Raw genomic sequence first — 26,687 nt, forward strand, 5'->3', positions numbered from 1 at the left:
AAGGCAAATAAATGCCCAACTAAAATAGTAACATAAAAGAAAATCATTTCTATACAAACATTTATACATCAATCCCAATCATCTGTGCATGCATTAAAAAAATATGGACAATCAGAAAACCTTTTTTCAGCTTACAGTCACACTGACCTTGACCTTTGACCCACTGACCTCAAAATCAATAGGGTTCATCTGCTGGTCATGACCAATAAGCCTACCTAGTATGAGGTCCCTGGGTCAAAGCGTTCTCAAGTTATTGATCGGAAACCGTTTTTCATGTTAAGGTCACACTGACCTTGACCTTTGACCCACTGACCTCAAAATCAATAGGGTTCATCTGCTGGTCATGACCAATACACCTACCAAGTATGAGGTCCCTGGGTCAAAGCGTTCTCAAGTTATTGATCGGAAACCGTTTTTCATGTAAAGGTCACACTGACCTTGACCTTTGACCCACTGACCTCAAAATCAATAGGGTTCATCTGCTGGTCATGACCAATAAGCCTACCTAGTATGAGGTCCCTGGGTCAAAGCGTTCTCAAGTTATTGATCGGAAACCGTTTTTCATGTTAAGGTCACACTGACCTTGACCTTTGACCCACTGACCTCAAAATCAATAGGGTTCATCTGCTGGTCATGACCAATACACCTACCAAGTATGAGGTCCCTGGGTCAAAGCGTTCTCAAGTTATTGATCGGAAACCGTTTTTCATGTAAAGGTCACACTGACCTTGACCTTTGACCCACTGACCTCAAAATCAATAGGGTTCATCTGCTGGTGATGACCAATACACATACCAAGTATGAGGTCCCTCGGTCAAAGCGTTCTCAAGTTATTGATCGGAAACCATTTGGTATTCCTACCGACCGACCGACCGACCGACCGACAGACAGACAGACCGACCGACCGACATGTGCAAAACAATATACCCCACTTTTTTCAAAAGGGGGCATAATAAAATGATTTTTGGCATGGTCATAAGAACAATTAAAATGAGTTTCTGTATAAACAAATCTTAACAAATATGTTCATGTACAGTTGGTTATTTGCCCAATGCTAATACTGATGAGTAATACACTTTTTTCCCAAATCACATTTTTTTGGAAAAAGTAAATAAAAATGGACCCCCAAACCTATGGAAGAATTGGTGAATTCTTTAAAGAGAAACCTTATCACATTCTTATACATTGTCTATTTTTAAAACATTCTTGTTCATTGCTAGGCATACTTTGTATTCCAAAAGTAAAACTAGAGCTATCACTGAAGGTGATTAATACCCCTGAATGCCGCCCTGATATGAAATTGCAGAAAACTTTATTTTATGGACTATCATCATTGTAATTTGCTAAAATAGTGTAATGATTCATGTACACTGAACTACTCCTCATAGTGCTGTACCATTGTATCAAGTTTTATTACATTCCATCTGGTAGTTTTTAAGTTATGCTCCGGACAAGGTTAATTGCAAGAAAAAAGTAACAAAGGGCAATAACTCTGTAATTGGCTGAAATAAAATTGGGGTTCCTGTACACTGCACTTCCTCTCATTATGATCTATCACTCTATGAAGTTTTATTAAATTCCATCCAATAGTTTTCAAGTTATGCTCCGGACAAGAAAAAGTAACAAAGGGCAGTAACTCTGTAACTATCTGAAATAGAATTGCGGTTCCTGTACACTGCACTTCCTCTCATTATGATCTATCACTGTATGAAGCTTTATTAAATTCCATCTAATAGTTTTCAAGTTATGCTCGGGACAACAAAAAAGTATTAAAGGCCATAACTCTGTAAATAGCTAAAATAGAGTTATGGTTCTTGTACACTGCACTTCCTCTCATTGTGCTTTACCATTGTATGAAGTTTTAATAAATTCCATCTAGTAGTTTGCAAGTTAATGTCTGGAAAAAAAATTGACAGCAAAAACTAAAATAAAGGGCAATAACTCAGTAATTAGCTAAAGTAGAGTAATGGTTCTTGAACACTGCACTTCCTCTCATTGTGCTTTACCATTGTATGAAGTTCCAATGAATTCCATCCAGTACTTTTAAAGTTATACTCCGGACAAAAAAAAGTAACAAAGGGCAATAACTCAGTAATAAGCAAGAATAGAGTTATGGTTATTGTACACTGCACTTCCGCTCATTATGCTCTACCATTGTATGAAGTTTAATCCAATTCCATCCATTAGTTTTTAAGCTATGCTCCGGACAAGGTAAATTGCAACAGACCGACCGACCACAGGGTGACTCCAATATACCCCCTTCAAACTTCGTTTGTCGGGGGTATAATGATGGATATCTCCCATTCAGTTTCCCCTTCCTTCATTGCCAAAATGAAACTTGGAGAGCAAGTGGACTCACATTTATATGATCAGAGTCTTTGAGCTTTTGAAGCAGTTCTGGCATTGACACAGCTACATTGAAGTCTGCAGCAATCTCAAGATCCTGAAAATGTAATGACTTGATTAATCTGAAGCTAAACTGGTTGTTTTTGAGTGATATCTTATATAATGCATTATACCCCTTTCATCCCATGCAAACATATCCAGGCCTATACCTACAGTTAAGGAACAAGAGTGCAGTTCTGCAAACATCAAAGATTGTACTCTCTTTTTTTCAGTCGAAAAGGAGCATGACTCGACAATATTTAAAGTCAAGAGTTATGGACCTTGCCATACTTGTGCTATTCTTGCTTGAAACAATTTTTATATCAAGTAATTACATCATCAAATGATAATTATTAAGAGGATGTGTGCCTACCTTGCGTAACAATTTGGCAAAGCCGAGTGCTTTTGAAGCTCTCTCTCTCGCCTCATGGAACAGACTTTTAAACCTCCGACATGTTGCCTGGAACGACTTCCTGAAATTGATTAACCCTGGTTAGCTTTTGAAAATCTGAATTGAACCCTATTACGGGCTCTAAACCGAGCAAAGCTTGGCAGAGCCCTATTACGGTCACACATAGCACTACTTTGTTCAAAAGTTGCACATACTATCAGCCTGAAAAAAAGACGTAAAGGTTATGGAACCAGTATTTTTTCTGTTCATAAACTATATTGAGTGCGTGCATGCCGGACACCAAAATCATCAGAGCGTGACGACACGGAAGAAAACAGGCTCATGAAATTATGAGATGCGAAATAGCGCCCCACTAGTTATTAAAATAATTCAAAATATGCTTATAAACAATTCTTATGAATACTTGTGGTAAAGTCACAAAGACAAATAAAACATATTTCTATAGATTGTCTGAGATATATACTTTGTTTTCACTTGTTTATTAAAGATATTCATACGCATTGTTTACCATTCTATACGAAGGTCACACTTGACATTTAGTAGTTGTCATTTTAGGCTTTACAATATCGATACTATTTAGATGTTTGACAGTTGTTGATCGGATAGAAATTGCGAAGAATTAATTCCGTTACTGATTTAATTACGACCATGGATTATACCGGTACACATAGCAGAGCTTGTCACGTCAGCCAGGTACAGTACGATTATTTTGTAAAAAAACGCTTTTCAGTTAATCATACAATGAAGATATCAATTTCATACACTTATGACATGCGGTTGACCAGTTCAGAAATCGCTATGGCTGAGCGAGATATTGTCACTGAAAAGATGGATGGGGTGTACCGTCTGTGAGCCTCAACAATGGATATGTGAGATGTTTTGACTGAGATCAAAGGATGGGAACACCTTTCAATTACCAACACGCTACGCTGGTTGAGAGATTGAAACTGAAAAGATATACAGGAATTGTGTGACAGGTGAACTCTTGTGCCATGCAACACCACTTTTGTGTAAATTAAGAAGTTGGGCGGGGAGGTTGCGGGAGGGGTATCCCCTCCCGCCAAGTGAAACCATGGCAGAGCGCAAGATTATGACTGAAAAGATAAATGGATGGTTGCGGTCCAACACCATGGCTTTGTGAGCTATTGTGACTCTAAAGATGAATAGTTTTGCTTTGATCCACAGATTGTGTGAAAGATTGTAAATAAATAGTGTCAAGTGACCCCTCGTGCCAAGCAACACTATGGGAAATGAGAGATTGTGACTGAATATGTTGAGAGGAAGGCTAACACCATAAGAGTGCAAGATTGTGATTGAAAGACAAATCGGCAAATGCAGGTTGATGGTTTTGCTGTGGGCCACAGATCGTGTTTAATATTGTAACTAAGTAGTCAGTCCAGGGTGTGGAGAAGGCGAACCATCCTGCCAAACAACCCCCATGACTGAGTGAGAGTTGCCGTACCCTTTCCATGAAACAACATGGCTTTGTGAGAGAATCATCAATGATACTAAAATACACTTACTTTACAGGTGCACCTGTATGTTATTAAGCTGTGAAATTCTTTATTCATACGTTCTGTTCTATACATATTTTAAAACTTTAAAATGGAGGTGCACCTTTTTTCAATTTACATCGCCGTTTAGTAATTTTTCACCCAAATGGTAAGTCAAACTGTACTGGCTTGCTCATACTCAATCTCATGGTCAAGTTCGTTATAAAATTGCCATTGTGTCAAAATTTCTGCTTGTTAATTAGTAAACAAGAGGCCCAAAAGGGCCTATGCTCTACTGGCATGGCTCTTGTGGTCATTTTTAATCCAGAGCATGTACGTTTGAGTAATAGGCAACAAATATATAGTTCACTTTTAGTGTTTGGGTTAGCTGAAAACGCTGCACTTTCAACATCTGAGGACAGGAAGTGTTGTAAGCAGATTAGTTGCATGAACTATTTTAATATGTGCCAAGTAAAGGTAATCTAAGAGTAAAAAATATTTGCTTTCAAAACTGTACTCATCGTCAAAATTTCATTTCTGTAGCTTTAAAAATAAAGTCGGTCAAAGGTCAAAGTCAAGGACATCTGAGGACAACATTAATGCTTGTTTGCAAAACTGTTCACATGGTCAAAATTTCATTACTGTAGCTTTAAAAATTAATAAGTAAGTCAAAAGGGGTGGGGCCAACTTTTACCCAAGGGGCATTATTTCAAATGTTTTCAATTGCATCATATGATGTATGGGCGGATCTGGCTGGTTTTCGAAAGGAACCGAGCTCTAATGGATATCAAGATACTATACAAGTTTCATCGAGATACAATCAAAAATGAAGACTGTATCGTGTTCACAACCAATTGTTTACACAATAGCATTTTTTTATACTATCAAGGGCCATAATCTAGGCATGCATGGGCGGATCTGGCTGGTTTTCGAAAGGAAACGAGCTCTAATGGATATCTAGATACTGTACAAGTTTCATCGAGATACAATCAAAACTGAAGACTGTATCGTGTTCACAAGCAATTGTTTACAGACACACGAACGCACATACTACGTACACATTACCATCGCATAAGCTCTTCTGGCCTTTGGCGATTCACTCAAATCTGCATGCGATAATGCACCAGTCAATTGCAACACCCCCCCCCCCCCCCCCAGGTCCGGGGAATAGTGGGGACTTTGACATTTGGTCCAGCCAAACCCGGCTAAAATCCCCACCATGTGGTGACCAACAGATGGTAAAATCCCCGCCAAATGCCCCTGCACCCCAGGGACCCTAGGTAAAGCCCATTCCCCGCTATATTTAAAGCGAAGACAAAACCACCGCATTCACCCGGCACTGCGGGCCACCTGAAAGGTAAACACACCCTCACACCCTGTATACCCCCGGACCTGGGGGGGAGCCGTGGTTACAATTGACTGGTGAATAAGACCCCAGCTTCTCGATAAATTTTAAGCGTAACAGAACAAGAAAAACATCCACTTAAACAATCACAGCAACACAATAAGATCCCTATCTAAAGAAATATTGCTTCTTTTCATTAATTCATACTATCAAACATTCATGAATATATTCATTTATTTGAAGTTTATACATTGAAAAACTTGACATTTCTGAAGGCAAAAGAAAAAAGGTGATCCGGTTTCATTGAGATTAAAACCTTTTCCCTTTATGCATTAAAGAAAACACATAAATACACTCAAAATGCCTTAAAGGGACTGAACACCAGATTGGCACCAAAAATATTTTTTATGTATCGAATCTCAGGACAATTATTTAATAAAATGTTGTCAAAACGTTCAATCTGTGAGAGTGCAGCTTTCAAAACACTTATTCATTGTTTATTTCTATAGCCAGCCTGGTTGCTGAAGCCACATAAGTATTTTCAAGGACAAGAACCAATGCTGATCAAAGCGTGGTCTTGTGATGGAATTCCATACCGATTTTTGGCAATGATTTCCGAGAAAGGAATATCCTCTCCAAGTAAGAAATAATTCTAAGTATGTATGCTTTCAACGCTTTCAAAATGCATCCAGGTACTCAATTAGTTGAGATTAACCTTTGAGTTGTTAAAAACTGATTGCAAAATGTCCAAAAGACTATATATATATTTAATAATTTTGTCATGAAAATCTTAGAATTAATGAACTTTTCTGCATATTCATCACATAAATGCCTACTTAAAAGGTTGTGTATGCCTCAAATGAGTGTTTACAGGCATTTTTCATACTTTAACAGTAGAAGCAGATACTTTTATTTTGTGTCAAACACTGATTTTGTGTCTTGCTTGCAGATTATGTTGTCCCAATAAGCTCCAGTTACATGTAGCTGCGTTTTTGGCCCTTGGCATCCAGGAGATGCAGCTCTGAATCCAATAGCTCAGAAGAATAAAGTACCGTAAATGACTGGGTATAAGACGATAGGGGGTATTAGACGCAGGGAAAAAAATCTGTGAAAAGTCCAAGAAAAAAACTTTTAATCTATGTTTTTGGTTAAAAGACGCATAGAAAAGATGTCAAATCGTCTGGCATTTTCGGCCACCATGTTTGTTGACAGTGACAAAAAAATTTTTTTCGTGAAAATGGGGACGGTTATCTTTAAAACCATACAATGATAAACTATTGAGAATGAAAAGTTAAGTTATGCAAAAACCTTATATTATAAGTTTGTTCTCAAAATGTCAACACCTACAGAAAATAATATAGTACCGTAATTCACCTAAGAGTTCGGACACTCTTAATATTCGGACACCCATAATTATTTTCCAAAATAATTTATTTTGAGTACCTAATTTTCGGACACCCAAAGGACATCAATCATAACTTTCACAGTTACCAAGAAGATAATTGATTTTTATCTTTACAATGCCTGGCTAGATTACCTAACTGTATACACCACTGTGACAAGTTAATTAGTTACTACCCCATCCTAAACGATTTATTGCCTGTTGAAAAGGAAGTGTGATATATTTATTGGAGGATTAAAGAAACAAAAAGGGCAATCAAGGGATTAAGAAAACATAAACATGACATGTTTGTAAAACGATCTGCCAATAAACTTTCAAACTTGTACCACACTTAAAGACTGTAAGAAGCAATAATCGTACAGTTATACATTAATCCTGCATAGCGATGTCCATGCTCTCCACGAGATCCTTGTGGGTATAACTGTAAGTTATGTGACGTCACACAGTGTGACTCTGATCTAAAGCCGATAGAATGTGTTTATTCAATTCAATGCATGTATAAAATGGTGTTTTAATTAACTTGATGAAGGATTTACACTTATAGGCGTAATAAATAAGTTAATGACCATTGATAAACAGGTTAAAAGCAGTCGAGTTTTTCACACCTTCTTGTACAACTGACAAAAAATATTTTGACAGTGCCCAACTTTGCTTTTTTATATATGCAAGTTTAATTATTGTTCAATTCAATTTATTATTCAAAATAATATTGAATAACTTTAATCGAAACATATTTTTGTTTAAATTATAAACGTCTTACGATATACCGTATCCCGATCTTCAAATGCCGTTTTAACTCGTATATACTTGATTGATATGACGCGAGTAACATCCCTTTCTACATAAATCTAAACAAACTCTAGGCTTGAAATCGACCTCAGAAAAAAAGTTAAAAAATTGTTACTGGGTATTATACGCAGGCATTTTTTTGCATCAAAATCTGAGGGGAAAAAAGGGCGTCTAATACCCAGTCATTTACGGTAAGTCAACTCTATAGTACTTGTTTGTGTGTAAATGATTCCAAAGAGTGAGATTTATAGCAAAGCAGGTGTAAATAAGAAACTTATAGACAATGGTAAAGTGCTGTACTCTTGATTTTAAGCCAAATCTAGTCTTCAAAACAGATATTAGTGCAATTTTTTTTAAAATAGGGCATATTAATGCCAGGGCTTTTTCTGCCCAGTTTGGGAAAAAGACCCTTGACATTTTGGGAATTTTTGCGTCGTGAAAATGCTGAAATTGGGAAATTTTACAGTTAAAAGAAAAAGCTGTCTAGTCTTCTGCAAATTAGGAATTGATTTTATATTAGTTTGTTTCCCTTTAAAAGACCCAAAATGGCTGAAATATCAATCCTTGGGTGTAAATATCTATTGCAATAAATCAATCATGACAGATAATATTTCATACAGATATCTGAATGTAAAAATCAATGATTTCCGAGTTCAATTATCGAAAAAACTTTACATCACATAATTTATTAGGACGTTGAAAATGAACCAGTACATGTAAAAAGACTTTCTAAAAAAAATAAAAAAATAAAAAAAATTGATATTTGAATGGGATTTTTTTCTGAAGATCGGGAAAAATATCTTATATTTTGCTTTGGGAATGGGTCTGATAGTCGGACCTGTGGGTTCTATAGAAAAAGCCCTGAATGCTATCGCTGCATTTTCTACATCATGTAGCCACCTCATATTTAAAAACACTAGCAGTTGTCATGAATCTTTCAGTTTTGGTGGGGTTATTTGGCATTTCTTTTGTTGCGCCATTTGTCCCGGAAGCAATCAATTTGGCATATAGTGGTGTTTAGAATGTCTATAATCACATTAACACTTTTTTTTTGTTAAACTGAACATTTCTGTTACCTTTGTATATAACTGGACCAGAAAAGCATAAATTTGACAAGTTGAGGGATTTCAGTTTGGCGCTATGTCATTTTTTATATAAAACGCTAAGCCGATAAAGTGGAAAAATCTTATTTTGCTTAGAAAAAAATCTTAAAAGAGTAGGCAGGCCATTTTTGTGGTGCTATTTTATAGACACCATTGAATGTTACAAGGGGAACTTTACTTGGTCAGATAATTCCAATGCATGAGGAAACAATGGCTCTTAAAAAGTTTGTGGCTAACCATTTGATGGAAATGGCTATTTCTGCCTTTTAAGAAAACACCACAGGTGCTAATACTCATTCTTTAAGTGTTTAAGATATCATTGCCAAACTTTCAGTATGTGTTGCATACAGCCTGAAATTGAACTATAGGGATTTTGAAGTCTGTTTAAATAGCAAAAAAATTATATGCAACGACTGTTTTGGAGAGAAAGCCAGGTTAGTGTTTATATGAAACATATACTAAAAACAATTGTGGTCTTGGGCCATATTTACATACTTTTAACAAAGGTGACTTCATTTGTTAGTGTGATAGCCTCTTCATCTGTGTCAATGTGAACAAATTGACCATTGTGTATTACTTCAGTTTGGTGTTAATCTGTTTCAGGATCCATCACTTCAGTACCGTATTCACCAGTAACGCAGGATACCAGATTGGCATCAGGGATCGATCTCTTCAGTACTGTATTCACAAGTAACGTTTTATCCAGGATACCAGAGTGGCATCAGGGATTGATCTCTTCAGTACATTATTCACAAGTAACGTTTTATCCAGGATACCAGAGTGGCATCAGGGATTGATCTCTTCAGTACATTATTCACAAGTAACGTTTTATCCAGGATACCAGAGTGGCATCAGGGATTGATCTCTTCAGTACATTATTCACAAGTAACGTTTTATCCAGGATACCAGAGTGGCATCAGGGATTGATCTCTTCAGTACCGTATTCACAAGTAACGTTTTATCCAGGATACCAGAGTGGCATCAGGGATTGATCTCTTCAGTACATTATTCACAAGTAACGTTTTATCCAGGATACCAGAGTGGCATCAGGGATTGATCTCTTCAGTACATTATTCACAAGTAAAGTTTTATCCAGGATACCAGAGTCGCATCAGGGATTGATCACTTCAGTATTGTATTCAGCAGTAACGTTTTATCCAGGATACCAGAGTTGGCATATGGGACCGATCACTTCAGTACCCTAGTATACCACAGTGCATATTGGATCTGGGATTGATGACTTCAGTACCGTCATGAAAAACATTTAAACTAAGAGACAAGAATTGCATTTGCATCTCAAAGTGTTCTCAAAAGAGCATCATAAACTCTAATAAATATCTTTTTAATTTTTTAATAAAGTGAAAGTGGTTAAATTTTATGAAAAAACTTCATTTAAACACTAGTGTTGTTTTTTCGAAAGTGTTTGTAGAACATCTTTATTTCCTTTACAAATCTTTCTTATCATATTATAAATTATTGAAATTGTTTTAAACATCTTGCAGAAATGTTAGTTGTCAGTATTGTAGAATTACCTTTCATGTTTATGTACCATATGATGGCATATCTTCTTTAGCTAAAAACCAGGTCCTGATTCCATTGTATTTCCAATTTTCATAGATATATGTTAAATTTGTATATTAGCACAAAAACACAAGTTATTGGATGTTCATTTTTGAAGCGTATGAAGTAATGTGAAAGCGCCACATATAATGCTGGAACTAACTTTGTTAGCCCAGGCACAGATTCAGCCCTGGGCTTTAGGGCTGAAGCCCCCCCCCCAGCAGGGCTCAAAGATATAATTAGGGGAGGGCTGGTCTTTTTTCTTTTCTTTATTTGTTGACAAATGCAGGGCTGATTTGTCCATTTTCTTGCAGAGTATTCCCTTATCACTAGATCAATACATCATGGTTTATTTCAGTCATCTGGTCAGTAGGCCACTAATCCCTTGCCAGGGGAGGGGGCAATTAACTTTGTCTAGAGTACTGTGCGTTGTTAAAATTAAAACTAAGCCTAGTACGTTCTGAACAATTAAGTGTATTTGCAAAGGATATAGTTTTAAACTGAATGAGCTAATGAATGAGCTAATGTAAGCATAATTATAGTACATTCTTGTTCTGATTATGTTGTGAACTGTTAAACTTTTTATATTGTGAATATATTACAAGCTTACATGTTTTGTTGAATAATCTATGAGCTTGTTTTTTTAAATGTAATAGATGTAGTGTTGTTGAATGTTTATTATTCAGTTTAAAGTCTCATACTTTAAATAATTAAATATGTTCATACTTTCTGCATACATTGTTATATTCAATGATGAAATGGTGCTAACAACGTCAACTACAGGGAATTTATATTCATTTCAAACTGCTGAGGGGGTCAAACCATTTTTTTGGGTTATTTGCAGAACCTTAAACATCTAAAATATACACAATGCTGTTTTACATATTAAAATAGTAAAGTACAGGTTGATTGTCAGATAACCGTGATCATTAATTGTTAAGTTAAGGTTTGTTTACCTTGTTATGTTTAAAGTAGGAATCATTATTTTGTTCTGTAACTGCTTGTATGATATTCAGTATTAGGTAAATAAGAATATTTATTGTGTTTTTAATTATGTGTTTTCTCAAACATTTAAATATTAAATTTGCTTTGCATTGCCTTAACCTTACTTGTGATGCACCTAAATGATCTAAATGGTCGTAGTCATAGCCATAGTATGTCATACAAAAACAATTTTGCCTGTAGTTGATAACATACCTAGAGCCCGTCTAAGGCAGTGCCTTATTTCATATTATTTTAATACCTTTATATCAGTATATACAGTATCATTTGTACGTAACTAGATACTTGTTGTTTCTGAAAATGTACCTAAAAGAGTTCGAGAGAGGCTGACAAATCAGACAAATGACAAGGCTGCAACTCTCCTTTGACACAAAAGTTGTGTTTAAATCCTAGATCTATATCCTAGGCATACCTGAGAGAGCTTGAAGACTTATTTCTTGAGGTGTCGTGGTCCTCCTCACTTTCTTCCTCTGAGCTGCTCATCTCTCCGCCATGCAGTGTCCAGTCAAACATGTCTGACGTGCACTCATCTACGCCTGTCTCCAGGAAGTCTGATATCGAGTTCAGCAGGCTGATCGCCATTGTACTACGGACATAAGTTTTATTCTTTAAGCCTTGCATCTCAATAAATTAAATTTTTAAATTTTTCACTGAAAACTGCTCAAAACAATCACATTCAATTATACTTTCCTTTATATACAAATGAAATATTAAGCCAACACAAAATATATATTGCCCGATGTCTCATTCCAAACGACAGTGCACACCTTGGCTTCATATCAATATCTACACATACAATTCAGGTAATTAAAGCTTGAAAGACAAATACTAAACCACTAGCCAGCCTCTGCCTTGCTACTGATGGTGTGTGGACAGATCCTACCATGTACCTGAACATTTATCCAGCCGCAGACCTAACCACATACCTAAACCTCTTGCCAGCCTCTGCCTCGCCACTGATGATGTGAGGGCAGACCTGACCACATACCTAAACCTCTTGCCGGCCTCTGCCTCGCCACTGATGATGTGAGGGCAGATCTAACCACATACCTAAACCTCTTGCCAGCCTCTGCCTCGCCACTGATGATGTGAGGACAGACCTGACCACATACCTAAACCTCTTGCCAGCCTCTGCCTCGCCACTGATGATGTGAGGGCAGACCTGACCACATACCTAAACCTCTTGCCGGCCTCTGCCTCGCCACTGATGATGTGTGGGCAGACCTGACCACATACCTAAACCTCTTGCCGGCCTCTGCCTCGCCACTGATGATGTGAGGGCAGACCTGACCACATACCTAAACCTCTTGCCGGCCTCTGCCTAGCCACTGATGATGTGAGGGCAGACCTGACCACTTACCTAAACATCTTGCCGGCCTCTGCCTCGCCACTGATGATGTGAGAGCAGACCTGACCACATACCTAAACCTCTTGCCGGCCTCTGCCTCGCCACTGATGATTTGAGGGCAGACCTGACCACATACCTAAACCTCTTGCCGGCCTCTGCCTCGCCACTGATGATGTGAGGGCAGACCTAACCACATACCTTAACCTCTTGCCGGCCTCTGCCTCGCCACTGATGATGTGAGGGCAGATCCTCTTGCGAGCCTCTGCCTCGCCACTGATGATGTGAGGGCAGATCTAACCACATACCTAAACCTCTTGCCAGCCTCTGCCTCGCCACTGATGATGTGAGGGCAGACCTGACCACATACCTAAACCTCTTGCCAGCCTCTGCCTCGCCACTGATGATGTGAGGGCAGACCTGACCACATACCTAAAGCTCTTGCCAGCCTCTGCCTCGCCACTGATGATGTGAGGGCAGACCTGACCACATACCTTTACCTCTTGCCGGCCTCTGCCTCGCCACTGATGATGTGAGGGCAGACCTGACCACATACCTTAACCTCTTGCCGGCCTCTGCCTCGCCACTGATGATGTGAGGGCAGACCAGACCACATACCTAAACCTCTTGCCAGCCTCTGCCTCGCCACTGATGATGTGAGGGCAGACCTGACCACATACCTAAACCTCTTGCCGGCCTCTGCCTCGCCACTGATGATGTGAGGGCAGACCTAACCACATACCTTAACCTCTTGCCGGCCTCTGCCTCGCCACTGATGATGTGAAGGCAGATCCTCTTGCGAGCCTCTGCCTCACCGCTGATGATGTGAGGGCAGATCTAACCACATACCTAAACCTCTTGCCAGCCTCTGCCTCACCACTGATGATGTGAGGGCAGATCTTCTTGGTGAAGTTCCACTCCTCCTCCAGTGGGTTCTTCAAAGAACGTGAAGCCTCTGGCAAATTCTGCAGGTGGTATAGCCAGTTCTGTAGGTACTGGAAGTACATCTGAAACACAAGCGCACAGTCAAAGGGGCAAAACACACATTTACCTAGGTCTATCTGGATATGAGACAACAAAGAAAAAGATATAATGTCTTTATGGACTATCTTATGTATGCAAGGTTTTATTAAATTCTTTGTAACTCTGTTAACTGTGAAGTTTGCTGTTAGGATTGATATATCCAACCTGTTGAAATGTACAAGAAGCTGGCAACGAGGTTTGCCGGCATGCAGAAATCTTTCTTCCGGAAATGTCAATATATTAAAGCACACATTTTTATATCTTTAGACTAGTATAAAACATTTCACATACCTTGAACATCTTGCACATGTCGTCATCAAACCTTTCCAGATCGAGCGGGGAATTCTCTGCCTGGGCCTCATGATCATCGAGAACAGCCTGCACCATACATTGGTAGTCCTGCTTCACCATCACAGCCTTCGCTAGCATGTCCTTACACTCAATGATCAGCTGGAATAGACATTCATATACTGTACACATAAACATTGTACTTGGTGACTTTATCAGGACCATAAAAAGCAACCAGTTAGCATTAAAAATGCTATACATTCATTACCAGGGCTTCCAGGGAAGTTTGAATTTATAAGCTCCTTATAGTTTGACTAAAACTTCCAATATTGTGACCTTGGAGGTTTATAAACCTCCACCTCCAAAAGTGATGGCTTTGAAATTGCTATATTTGCCGTATTTGCAAGTTATGGGTTAAAATGAAATGTTACAATACACTTTTGTTCAATGAGGTTTTATTTACTTGCAAATAATTATATTTTCATCAGATTTGTTGTACAATATGTTTATGTAACATATCTGTGTTATGGAGAGGCAGAATGGTTCCCCTATTTGGTTTATGTAACATACCTGTCTTATGGAGAGGAAGGACGGTTCCCCTATTGGGTTTTGTAGCTGCTCAAGGCGGATCTTCATAGCCTCGTGGATCACATCCAATAGCACCTGTAGTAAAGAGGCATTAGCATTATTCATGTACCAAGAAAGTCGAAAGACAAAACAAATTTATCAAGTAGGTTTTGAAGTATTTAAATGATTATAGAAGGGTATTTAAATGAATTTAGGAAGTTACAAATTCAATGGCTTAATACTGCAACATTGCAATACATGTGTAATACCAGCAGCGCATAATTGCTAATATTTACCTGCCATAACTAACTGGCAACCACAGCCTGCTGATAGGGACATTCTGGAAAAAGTTTACACACCTGCAGAAGGAAGATGTATGTGGGTCTATATGAAGGCAGGCCAATCTCCAGGAACTCATCCCGCCATGCACGCAGCTTCTCCGTGGGGTGGGACTCAAGGTGCGTCCCCGGGGACTTGTCGAGCAAGTCAAGGGTTGGAGAGGAGTGCTGGTAATACTCGTCTGACGGTGACTATAGGTAATTGATACTTGATATAAATGTAGAATTGCACATGGATACTTGAAGAATTTTTTATTTTGATAGACTTGATCTCACATTCTTATAAAAACACAATTTAGTGGTAGGGATGTGCCTTCATATAATGATTATTAAAGAGGTACATGAAAGCACTTATTCTACATTTAATCCACTTACAATAAATAATCAATGGTCTAGATCATGAATGCACATTAATTATTTTGATGAAAAATAGTGGGGATTTATAATAATCTTTATAAAAAATTAAGAAGTTGAAATACTAATAGTTCAAAAAGTAAAAACCATTCCAGAATAAATAATACCTTGTCCACAACCTCACTGTCACTACTTCTATACTCAAGGCTCTGTCTAGCTCTTCTCAAGGATGTGTACAGGATATCACGTAGGCGGATCAACATTTTACTTAGCCCGATCTTCTTCAGCCCCTTATCTACATAAGCACGGTACAGGGAGCGGCCCAGATCATCCAGACTGGCCTCACTGGAGGCACGGGACAGAGACGCAGAGGAAAACTGAGCTCGCAGAGGGGTCGAGGAGTCTGGTGGGCTCCCAAACTGACTTGGACTAAGGTCACGTTTTGGACTAGATACTGGTGAAACAAGTCTACTTGTGTTTGAACTACTGACATCTCTTCTGGGTTCTGACATTTGAAAACTAACTCTCTTTTGCTGTTCACTCTTTTCACTACCACTACTTTCACAGCTATTTGTAACTAATTTGTTTTGTTCACTATTTTCCTGAGAATTTTCTGTATATACAGCATCCGTATCATCATCATCACAGTAGTCATCATCCTGAACTATTTCTGGAATGCTTTCCCTATTGATTTGACGATCAAATGATTGAACGTTATCCTCACGATTAAAACTAATGTACCTCCAGCCTTGTTCGGCTGATATATTGAAAACCTGACCTAAAACATTAATTTTATGGCACAAATCTTTAGTTGTGTTTAACCACAGATACAATGCTTCAGTTCTTTGGATAAAAGTGGGCTCCTTGTACTTGGGATGACTAGCTGCAAAGACAGCATCTGATCGATAAAGTTGTTCGCACTTGTCCAACTTTTCTAGCAGTCTTTCTACTTGTATCACAGCTTGTTGCTGCTGTTGAATCATGTCCTGATTCACATACATTGTATGGTAGGACTCGGTGATGTCTGTTACAGTTGTATCTACACTGCATGAGCTATCTCGGTTATGGGATTCAGAACCTCCTGTACTATTGTTTTGCACACAGTTGGACTGTGGGAATTGCACTTGAAACTCCATGATTTCATTCAAAACATGGGGTATTTTCTCTCTTTCGAGATCCATCATCTTTTGTTGATCCTCAAGGGACATTCCATTTAGCCAGGCCTGTAAACCTATCCATATAATGGACATGTACAGATCCTCTTCTGCACTTTTCTGTCTCTGTGGAAACATTCTCTCCTTCTCCTTTTGCTCTTTCTGCTTTTTCCCTTGAGATCCCATATTAATCAAAGCTTGAAATGTCTTGAAAAATATCAACCTTTCATTGGGACAGTCCGCAAATGAGGACACTGCCGGCCTTCTTTCTAGTTTATCTGAAGACAAAATTGGCAATGCAATGTGACGGCAGCTAGTGCTAGGCAAACCAAGGGAGACAAATCTGCCAGAGCCCTCTAACTTTACCGGAACAACAGGAGTATTTATGTCCATAGGGGCAGTGTTACTTGCTATATTCTCACTGACAGTGCTCAAATCTTCCCTCTTACTAAGTATTTCCTGTTGTCGCACCTTACTTTTTAGCTTATCTTCTCTATCTCGTTTCCGTTTCTCCTTATCTCTTGTGTCACCTGGACCACGCTCCAAGTCTGCATCAGAATCTGCATGAGCCAGGCCACTGTATAGCGCATTGCTCTCACTGTACCGCTCCTTTATAAAAGAAACAACAACTTTGGGCTTTTTCGATTTTTCATTTTCCTTATTCTTCTGTACTGATCGCCTTCCACTATTTCTGCGAACCTTTTCCCGCTTCGAAAATCTTGAGCTAGTGGGTGGGCTAAAAGGCAGTTGATCAGCTTCTTCTATACACAGGTCCTCCAACTGCCCCTCAAGGGAGTGAAGCGGATGATCTGCTCCATGGTCATCCCCACTGCTTCTGTCTGCATCATGATCAGAAGTCTGGTCTCTCTGGTCTCCATATGATCCTCTGAAAATATTAATTAATGGTGTCAGACAATGGGTTTCATGAAGTGAGTCAGGAAATTCATAATTGGGAAAAATAAGTTTGAAAATTCTCATTTTTCCTAGAAATCAACAAAACTAAACTCAGAATGTTATAAGAAATAAACTGAGAAATTAAAAAACTGATAATATTCAAGACATAAAAAAAACCCACATCAAACTTCAACTGTTAAACGGAAATGTTTTTGAATGTTTAGTTATTGGTTAAATGATTGTTTAAGCTCATTTTTTTTTGAAATTTAATTATAGTATATAATTGCATTGAAAATGTGTCCACGATTCGGCACCAAATTGTTAGATAAAACACACACTAAAACATGTAGGTTTTAACACATGAAGGTATGGGGTGGCAACGGTACAAGAAACCCTCACTCAGTATATCAGGTCTTATTAGTCCCAAATAAGGTTAAGGGATTTTCTTGTCCCAAAAAGAAAAGAAAAACTGTCTGGTGTCGGACATTAATATCAGGCACTTCAAATGACTAACAAAGCAGCTGTGGTGTCCACTTGATGATTTATTAAGTATAAATAGTTTTAGATGCGAAGTGTCTACATTCCATTTTTGGCAACATTGATTTGGAAATGCTTTCCCGTTATAAGATTTATCTGTTCGTATTATTTTACTATTTTAAAAGAATGGTGTGGGGGCACTTTAATCAGGGAAAAATAGAGTTATTCAACGAAAAGGGGAAAAAACTAGCATGATTGAAATAATGTACATTGTGTTTTCAAACCTTTTATTCATCAAACCTATCAATATATTCATGAATGGCATTATAGGCACATTGAAGCGTGACGTCACACGCACCTGCTGGTCGGCCTCGAATACAACTGGTTTGCAAAACACCGCCATTGTTATTCACAATCAGAGGGTGAATATTGCGGGATCTTTTGACAGGGTTATTTATAGAAAGTGTAAACAAAAACTCAGAATGCCGACTAGTTGTTCTGCACCAGGGTGCACACAACGTTTTGTGAAAGATTCTGGAGTTCGTTTCTTTAGATTTCCTAAAGAAAAAGAGAGAAGGTTGAAGTGGTTACTCGCTATTGGGAGAAGAAGCCTGAGCGACCGTCAACATGTTAAGTTGTGGGAGCCTTCGGATCATGACCGCCTTTGCAGCATGCATTTCGCCGAAGGTATTAAGTAATTATGTTATTGTTTTACTACAGTATCATGTTTTAGTTGTCATCCCAATTTCGTGTTCGAGATGTAATAATGGTACTGTACCAGTAGATCTACTACCAGACAAAAATAATTGGTAGTAAAGTATCTGGGATATGTTTGTATTATCTGTATAGAATGCTTGCTTGTTACAGTTTCGGTATCAATGGTTAGACCCTAAAAGAATATTATGACATATTGTTCAACAGGTGAATAATAATTATAACTCCATATTATATATACATAATTTGTTATACATTGGCAGGCACACCGTCTAAGGACCCATATCACCAGGATTACATACCGAGTGTATTCAGTTTCGCTACCACAGCCAAGCAGCCTGAGCAGACTCCTGCACGAGCAGATAGGTTCAAGCGCCTCCAGAGACGCAGAATTGTCTTAACACCAAATGACAAAGAAAACCGCCAACCAGCCAATGACCAAGACGAAATTGCTGAGGCACTCCTGATGTTAGGACATTATCTACCTCAATCGTGTGACCAAGGTATTAGATTAAGCTTTAAACTTTAAGTACTCAAAAAAAATAACTTAGCATCCTATCACACTAAGAATTATATAGAAGGCTAATTAAAGACATGCATACATAATAAATCCAGAACTGTCCACACACACAGACTGCAGCTGTGTATATGCCTACAGCATAAGTCATTTCATACTTGCAGGCACAGATCCAGGACCTGATCCCATCCAGGAAGAGCTTGACAACCTAAAGGCAGACTATACATCCCTGCAGAAGGATCATCAGCGCCTTATGTGATAAAATGTGTGAAAATAGAGACTTAAAAGAGCAGATAAAGAAAACAAACTTTTCATACAAGAACCTTGGCAACCGTGAGGTATCAACATTGACTGGTCTGCAATCAATGACAATGTTTACCTGGCTTCTGGCAACAGTATCTGATGTCATAAAACCAACCGGAAAGCTTTGCCGGGGCAATGTACTGCTTATGGTGTTGATGAAACTTAAGTTAAATCTCACTAATAATGACCTTGCTATGAGATTCCAGACATGCCCAACACAGGTGTCAAGAGTGTTGACTCAAAGCTTGCCTAATCTCGCAAAACGACTCAAATTTCTTTTGCAATGGCCTTCAAAAGATGCTATTATGAAAAACATGCCAAGAACATTCAAAAAGAACTACAAAAAGTGTCGTGTAATTATTGACTGTAGTGAGATTTTCATTCAAAGGCCAACAAATCTTGATGCTAGGGCTTCTACATGGTCTAACTATAAAAGTCACAATACCCTGAAATTCCTAATCGGCATAACACCCTATGGATCAGTTAGTTTCCTATCGAAGTGCTGGGGCGGGTGAGTATCTGACAAGGAGATCACAGCACGATCTGGATTCTATGAGCTTCTAGAAGTAGGTGACCTTGTTCTTGCCGATAGGGGCTTCCTCATTGCTGATGAACTAGCAGCCCATGGAGCATCTCTGGCAATACCACCATTTGCGAAAGGGAAAAGTCAGTTCTCACAGAGGGAAGTGGAATGTGCGAGAAGACTCAAAGTCTCGCATACATGTTGAGAGGGCAATTGAGCGTGTAAAAAGATTTCAAATTTTGAAAAACACCTTGCCTATTTCTTTAATTAGACACGCAGATTCTAATTTGACAATTTGTGCGGCTTTCACAAACCTTCTCTCCAAACTTGTGAAGTAACTTTTATGTTCATGTTAATTAGTGTACATTAATGTTAATGCTTAAAGCAGGAAGCTTAAATTATTTACTACTCAAAGACATATTTATAACTTATGTATGCTTATAATGTGCTTTTGAATGTGCTGTTTAATGCTTGATAAATGGTATATTTCTTATACATGTAACTTATTGGAAGCTAATTTAAATGAAGTCACTGGAAGTATTAAAATGAGAATGAACTTTATCTTCTTTTGTTTTTGTTTTCTATTTGGCCAAATTAAACAAATATTTATTTGCAGTCATCTGACAGACTATGAAGAAATGACAAAGTAAAATATATTGTTGTTCCTCTTTTGTTCCAACATGGCCCGAAAAACGAACACTATTTAAGGATGGGCTTTACAACATTATTAAATGTAAAAAAGTGTAAAAATCAACCTTTATTTATATGAGAGTGTGAGCTAAAAGAGAAACACAATTTTGATGTAATCTCTTTATTTCCATGTTATCATATAAAAATGGAACAAAAATACAAACTACAAACAATGCTTTTTGCAAAGGAGTAAAAACTATCAAGCTTCACAATACAATGAAAATTAAGTACATATAATAAAATAAGGTAAATGCATAGTATTGAACAATCCTGAAAGCTTAATACAACAATTCGAAGAAAACAGTCAAAAACAGTTAGGACATTTATGTATATTTCACAAGGTTAAATTCTTTTTACATGTTCAACTTGTGTTGAATAATCTCAGGTACAAGATCATTTATCGCAAAATCTGTACACTTTTTAATTAACCTATTTACAAACTCAGGATCATAGGGTACAGTCTGTATTACTATTCCTTTGTATGTGAACACCACAAAATCGCAAAATGTCTTCCCAGAAACATACATTTGAAACTGAATTTGTGAATAGTAGCGGTGGTTAGTTTTCAGTCTATTGTCACTAAGGGCTATTCCAGTAAAACATATGTCCCACCCCAGGAAGGCACTTTCAAAATGGACCATCCCCCTTCAGAAGTTTATTTGATGAGAAAAGAACCCCCTTTAGAATATTTTCTGAGCAAATTCGGACCCCCTTGAGAAGTTCATTTTTTTATACGTCTATATGCAAAGATTATTTGCAATTACTCTTTTGTAACTCTTTGATCAGGTGAGCTATATAGGACCTTATAGCTCACCCTAGTTTCGAAGCCAATCATCACCCAGAGATTTTTAAATCTTTGCTCGAATAGGTTTCATATAAGATCACATCTGCACCCAATAAGTTAATTATTATAACTAGGTCAACAAACATGTCGCGCGCCAAATGAACTTCGAGCAGCCAATGGGCACGCTGTATACGGCCTTGTTCGATGATTGGCTTCACTAGCGGATTTAGAGGGGGGCGCATCCGGTGCGCGCCCCCTCTAAAATCGTCAAAGTTTACTTTTTATGTCAATTTAGGAGATAAAAAATAATAAAATACGCCCATAATGCACCATTTCCAACTACAAATTGTTAATTTTTCTTGATTTCTTAACCCCCAATCCATATGCAAACAGTTTATGCCATACACTTTCGGTTCAGAGGGAGGGGTGCATGTCAAAAGGTTGCGCCCCTAAGCTACGCCCCCTCTAACGTTGATTCCTGGATCCGCCCCTGGGCTTAGAAACTAGGGTGAACTATAAGTCGGTTACAGCTCATGTAATGGAAAATAACAAAACTTATTACTGGGCTTTGCTTGTAATAAATTTTGTTATTTTCCATTAATAAATTTGGTTATTTTCCATTATATGGACTATAACCTACACACCACGGTTCTCTTGTTTCTTCATATGTTGCTATAAGTGCATATTAAGCCACATGAGGCTGAAACTTTCACCCATGTAATTATATACAACCTAAAAATACCTTGTGGTCGAAATGTTAAGGGGACGAAACATTCGGATTTATAACATTTACGCAATACGTACAAATTATGATTTCTAATAAAATTCTAGACAACTGTTGTCAATTTCAGGGGTCGACACTAACCATTTTTCCAAGGGATCCCGAAGGGACACCAACATTTGAAATCAGGTGTCCCTTCCTGAAATTAGGAGTCCCTTCCACTTTTTACATTTTTTCATTGTTGAGCCTGTTTTAATATTAAATTCAACATCCTTTTACTTTTCAATTTGTAATGCAAGTATAAACCACCATAATTATTATACATGTTTTCAGCAGCATGTAATGACAGGTTAGTAGCACTGAATGGCAGTGAGGTATATTTTGGTCTCTAAGTTGGTAGATTGGGTTCAAAAGCGGGAGAATGTCTAAGTCCCTTTTGTTTTCAGTCAAAAACAGAGATGGATACAATGTAAACAAAAACTTGATGTTGTTACTATTTTTAGATTTTTGGAAAATACGCATAAAATACATCATGGTTCAGGGTCTTGTCAAATGTCGGTGCTTTTCATTAAGAAACTGTAGGAATATTACATCTGGCTTGTGAAAACTCCAATCAATATTTAGTAGAGCTGTTGATAAATCAATCAGACTGCCCAACAGTCGTAGTGCATACTGGAAGAGCAGACGACCAAAAATTGTGTATACATGTTAATTTTCGCGCCAAAAAGTCATAAAATTTTATAAATTTATTGAATTAATGAATAAAACCATGCAAATTTTATTTCTATTATTTTTTATCAAGGCATAAAATATATGTCTTTAAAATTAACAAAGAATATTGATAAGTTGAATGCCAATTAACAAAGAATGCTGAATGTAGGATGCAGTTCTTTTGTGTCGTAAATGTTACTGTAAATACTCAAAGGTCGCATCATATTATATAAAAGGTATCATCAGAGTTGGCATCTTTTTGGGCGGTTGTGACACATAAGCAAAACAATTCCACATAAGTATTTTACCGATAATAAATCTCTGTCAGCTCTGACCTTGTTTAAAATGTAAACAACAAAACTGAAGCGTTAACCTGCATGCGCCTGTGAAATGACCTGTTTATTTATAGATTCATGACGTAACTATAGTCAAATAGTCAGCTATACTTTCGCTTTGATGAGTCCGATAATGATAATTAATAATATTGTTTTGACATGTGCTGTCAAGAAATTTAGGGAGCCCGAATTTAGGTAATAAATTAATTAAATGCTACTTATTTATTGATATTTAGCGTTTATCAGTCAGAAATTTAAGTGTCCCGACAGAATACCGGACTTCGAAGTTCAGGTGTCCCTCCTGAAAAACTGGTGTCCTCGGGATCCCGGGACCCCGTTAGTGTCGAACACTGTCAATTTGGTATACTTACCACGAAACGTATCCACACATGCGGCGCAACTATTGGTTTCTAGCCAATTTTGTAGGTTGGTCTTTGACCACGACTTTACAAATTCTGGCGCCTCCGCCAACTTGTTGTCAAGGGACGCAACTTCTTCTGATTTCCGGTACCGCGGAACCGACTCGTAATATCGCGAAAATTTGTATCCAAACCAATTCTGTACACGACGTTCGGTAAAATATGTTATATGGATAAAAAAACCCCGGTATTTCACCATCGGGCAGTGAATATAAATGAGCAGATACGGTGAGAAGCAAAAAAGAAAATGACGCCCCCCCTATAGAAGCGAAATTGGACTTATCACCACCCCCTACAGTAGCAAATTAAGAAAAAGACCTACCCCCTACAGAATTTCTTTATTTTGCCGTCCTGGGGTGGGACATATGTTTAACTGGAATAGCCCTAAGGAAGAAAGTCTGATCCTTAATGTCTTCTATTTTTGAGTCTCTATGTTTGTATGAGCACTTGATCTCTACAAGCCCCTTGCCATGACCTGAACATTCCCTGAGTCCATCGGGTGTAGCTGCAAACAATGGGAATGTGCTGTCAACAAAAAGCCCACAATCAGATACATTAAAGTTTTCATGACTTTGCCTCATTTTATCACTATACATTGATCTTGCTGTTTCTTCGTGCTGTCTGCCAAACTTAATGGCATCAAGACGTGAAAGGTCACACTCATGGTACTTCATTATTTTCTTCAGCACATTTGACTTTGTTGTTGCTTGCTTTAAGGTCAGAACATCATGTGCTGCTGTGGCTGTTATTCGCCACCTTCTCTGTCGTTGCCACAGAACACTGTCTTGTTGGCCCTTTGTCATCGCCTCGAGATTCATGACCTGTTGGGGTAGTACTTGAAAGTCACGAACAAATCGCTGACATTTGTCTTCTAGGTCTGTAGGGCTCGGTGACTCATGTTCCACCTCATGGAATCTCCTCAGCACCTGAAAAAAGCAAATTCTCCATAAAGCTATGTTGTGTTATTTAATGTAAATCATCCTGTAAAATAAGCATAATAATTTGAAACAATGCTCTGACAGTTAATAATTTAAAAGTATAGCATTTAAGATCTGGTTCTTACTCCATTTCGGATTTATGTGTTATTCAGTAATAGGCTTAATGCACTAAATGCAGACAAAGAAATAAAATACTAACTGGTGGTAAGTCTTCATCTTCTGATGCAGTGTCAGTGTCAGAGTCGCTTTTAGTCAGGATACATGCGGAAGGGCAAATGCGCTTTAGACTGCGGAGTGCCTCGGCTGCGTCAAACCCATCATCGTTCTCGACAGAAGTGGAAAGGACTCTTTGACGGCGCTTCTTTCGGAGAGGTTTTGGGTTGTCGAAATTAATCATGTCCACAGGTTTTGGCTGCACCTGAAAAATGCATACAAAAAATAAGAAATATAAAGATGAAATTGTTTTTTGAAAGATTTTGGATAACATATATAAGCAAACAAATTTAGAGATTATCACAGAGGTAAACATTCTTGTGTGTGACAATTAAAAAACATTCTTATTAGCCTATTGTATCACTGTTTACCTTTTTCCTATAAAACTGGTTCCAAGCACAGGAGACCCTTGTCCTTGACTTTTCATTGAGGCCATACAATGCTGCAGACATCATCTTGAACAGCAAAGCAGCAATGTGACTACAAGCTTCACCCAATCTGAAAAAAAGATTTATAATACTTGAAATAAATTGACAACGCTTTTCAAGCATATTTTTGAAATAGCCGGTACATTTAAGGTACTTAACTTTCATGATTCCCCATTTATATTGACACTCTGGCATTAACTTCATGCCTGGTTCAATAACTGGTTTAATAATAAAATTTATTCTCATTAATTAATGTTTATTTTTGTCTCACTAAATTGTATAAGCCACCAAGAAAAATATACAAACATAAACTTAAAAAGTACATACACAGCTTTGCAAGTGCAGCGAGCTCTGATCACATGTCCTCCCTTTTTGTCGATGCAAACCCAAGTCTCATATGGCTTGTCATTCACTCTTTGTGATGGAGTCACTTTCGTCTTCAGTAAGCAAGCGGTCGACTCTTTGCTTACTTCATGGTACAAAACCTGCTGCACATGTCCACAATGGAATTAATTATATCCGTCTACAGACTTGTAGGCTTTCAGTGATTCAACTGTGTACAGTCCCGGATAGTTTATCAAGTAATTGTAAATATCAGCATATAGCACACTTGGCCACTTGCTTACATCGCTGTCCCATCTTTTTACTGCAACGCTGTACGGATCTGGAAGCTGAACTCCACCAACATTTAACTTTTCTATGTATCTATCCGACGCAACTTGGTCTAAATTTGAAATTTGTTTCGGTAACTTCGATACTTCCGTATTGGTTTCCGCCATGTTTTTTGCCAACCAGTGGTCTGCGCATGCGCGAGCAGACCGAATCAAAACAATAACATTCAACGTGCCTATATTGCTGCATATGATAAACATTGATAAACAATGCTCAAACAATGCTCCTCTAAATAAATACAGGGATGAATGAAATTTTACCACAAAATAACAAACAATGATATGCTGACAAATTATGATACTAACAGTATTTAAATACTAGCAAGATTTCCAGGCACATACAGATTATAAAAATATTGTTCTGAAAAAGTAAGAAGCCTTTGGTTGCTGGCCTATGCCACGGTTTTCGGCCGAATGCCACACCAGATGCATTTAGAGTCAGCAGGTGGGAATGATAATGTTACATTTCCAATGAGTGCTTCAGACTTAACAAGTTGATAAATAATGAAGTTGCATTAAATATAACAATATTTCGCAAAGTATCATACCCCACCCACTTCTATGGACTGTACTGTCTGCAGTGCAGATTTCTGACGTCTCCTAACATGACAAAAGTAAATGCAAAATTGCAAACTTGACATGCTTGCAAAACAATCGCTGTCAAATGCAAACAAGAAAATATACCTTGAATTATAAATAAACACTTTCTAGAACTTACATATTTTCATCTAATGGGTTGAAATCTTCCTTTGGTGAGCAGCCCAGTTTCCCCTTTCCTGGTTCGGCCAT

General features: G+C 38.0%; 1 protein-coding gene across 4 annotated transcripts in view; it reads right to left on the minus strand.

The window, feature by feature from the left end:
• Positions 1 to 26,687, minus strand: part of LOC128237287 (mitogen-activated protein kinase kinase kinase 4-like) — a 55,520-nt gene extending 28,833 nt beyond the window's left edge. For all 4 annotated transcript variants that reach the window (XM_052952666.1, XM_052952664.1, XM_052952665.1 and 1 more), the window contains exons 1-9: positions 26,617 to 26,687; positions 15,574 to 17,446; positions 15,074 to 15,244; positions 14,718 to 14,810; positions 14,151 to 14,309; positions 13,686 to 13,843; positions 11,904 to 12,077; positions 2,759 to 2,858; positions 2,360 to 2,443 (exon numbers count right to left, since the gene is read on the minus strand). In XM_052952666.1, the coding sequence (XP_052808626.1) occupies positions 2,360 to 2,443; positions 2,759 to 2,858; positions 11,904 to 12,077; positions 13,686 to 13,843; positions 14,151 to 14,309; positions 14,718 to 14,810; positions 15,074 to 15,244; positions 15,574 to 17,446; positions 26,617 to 26,687 (2,883 nt within the window). The remainder of the gene's footprint in view (positions 1 to 2,359; positions 2,444 to 2,758; positions 2,859 to 11,903; positions 12,078 to 13,685; positions 13,844 to 14,150; positions 14,310 to 14,717; positions 14,811 to 15,073; positions 15,245 to 15,573; positions 17,447 to 26,616) is intronic.

The sequence above is a fragment of the Mya arenaria genome, chromosome 6 (genome assembly GCF_026914265.1).
Source record: "Mya arenaria isolate MELC-2E11 chromosome 6, ASM2691426v1".
NCBI classification, from domain to species: Eukaryota; Metazoa; Mollusca; class Bivalvia; order Myida; family Myidae; genus Mya; species Mya arenaria.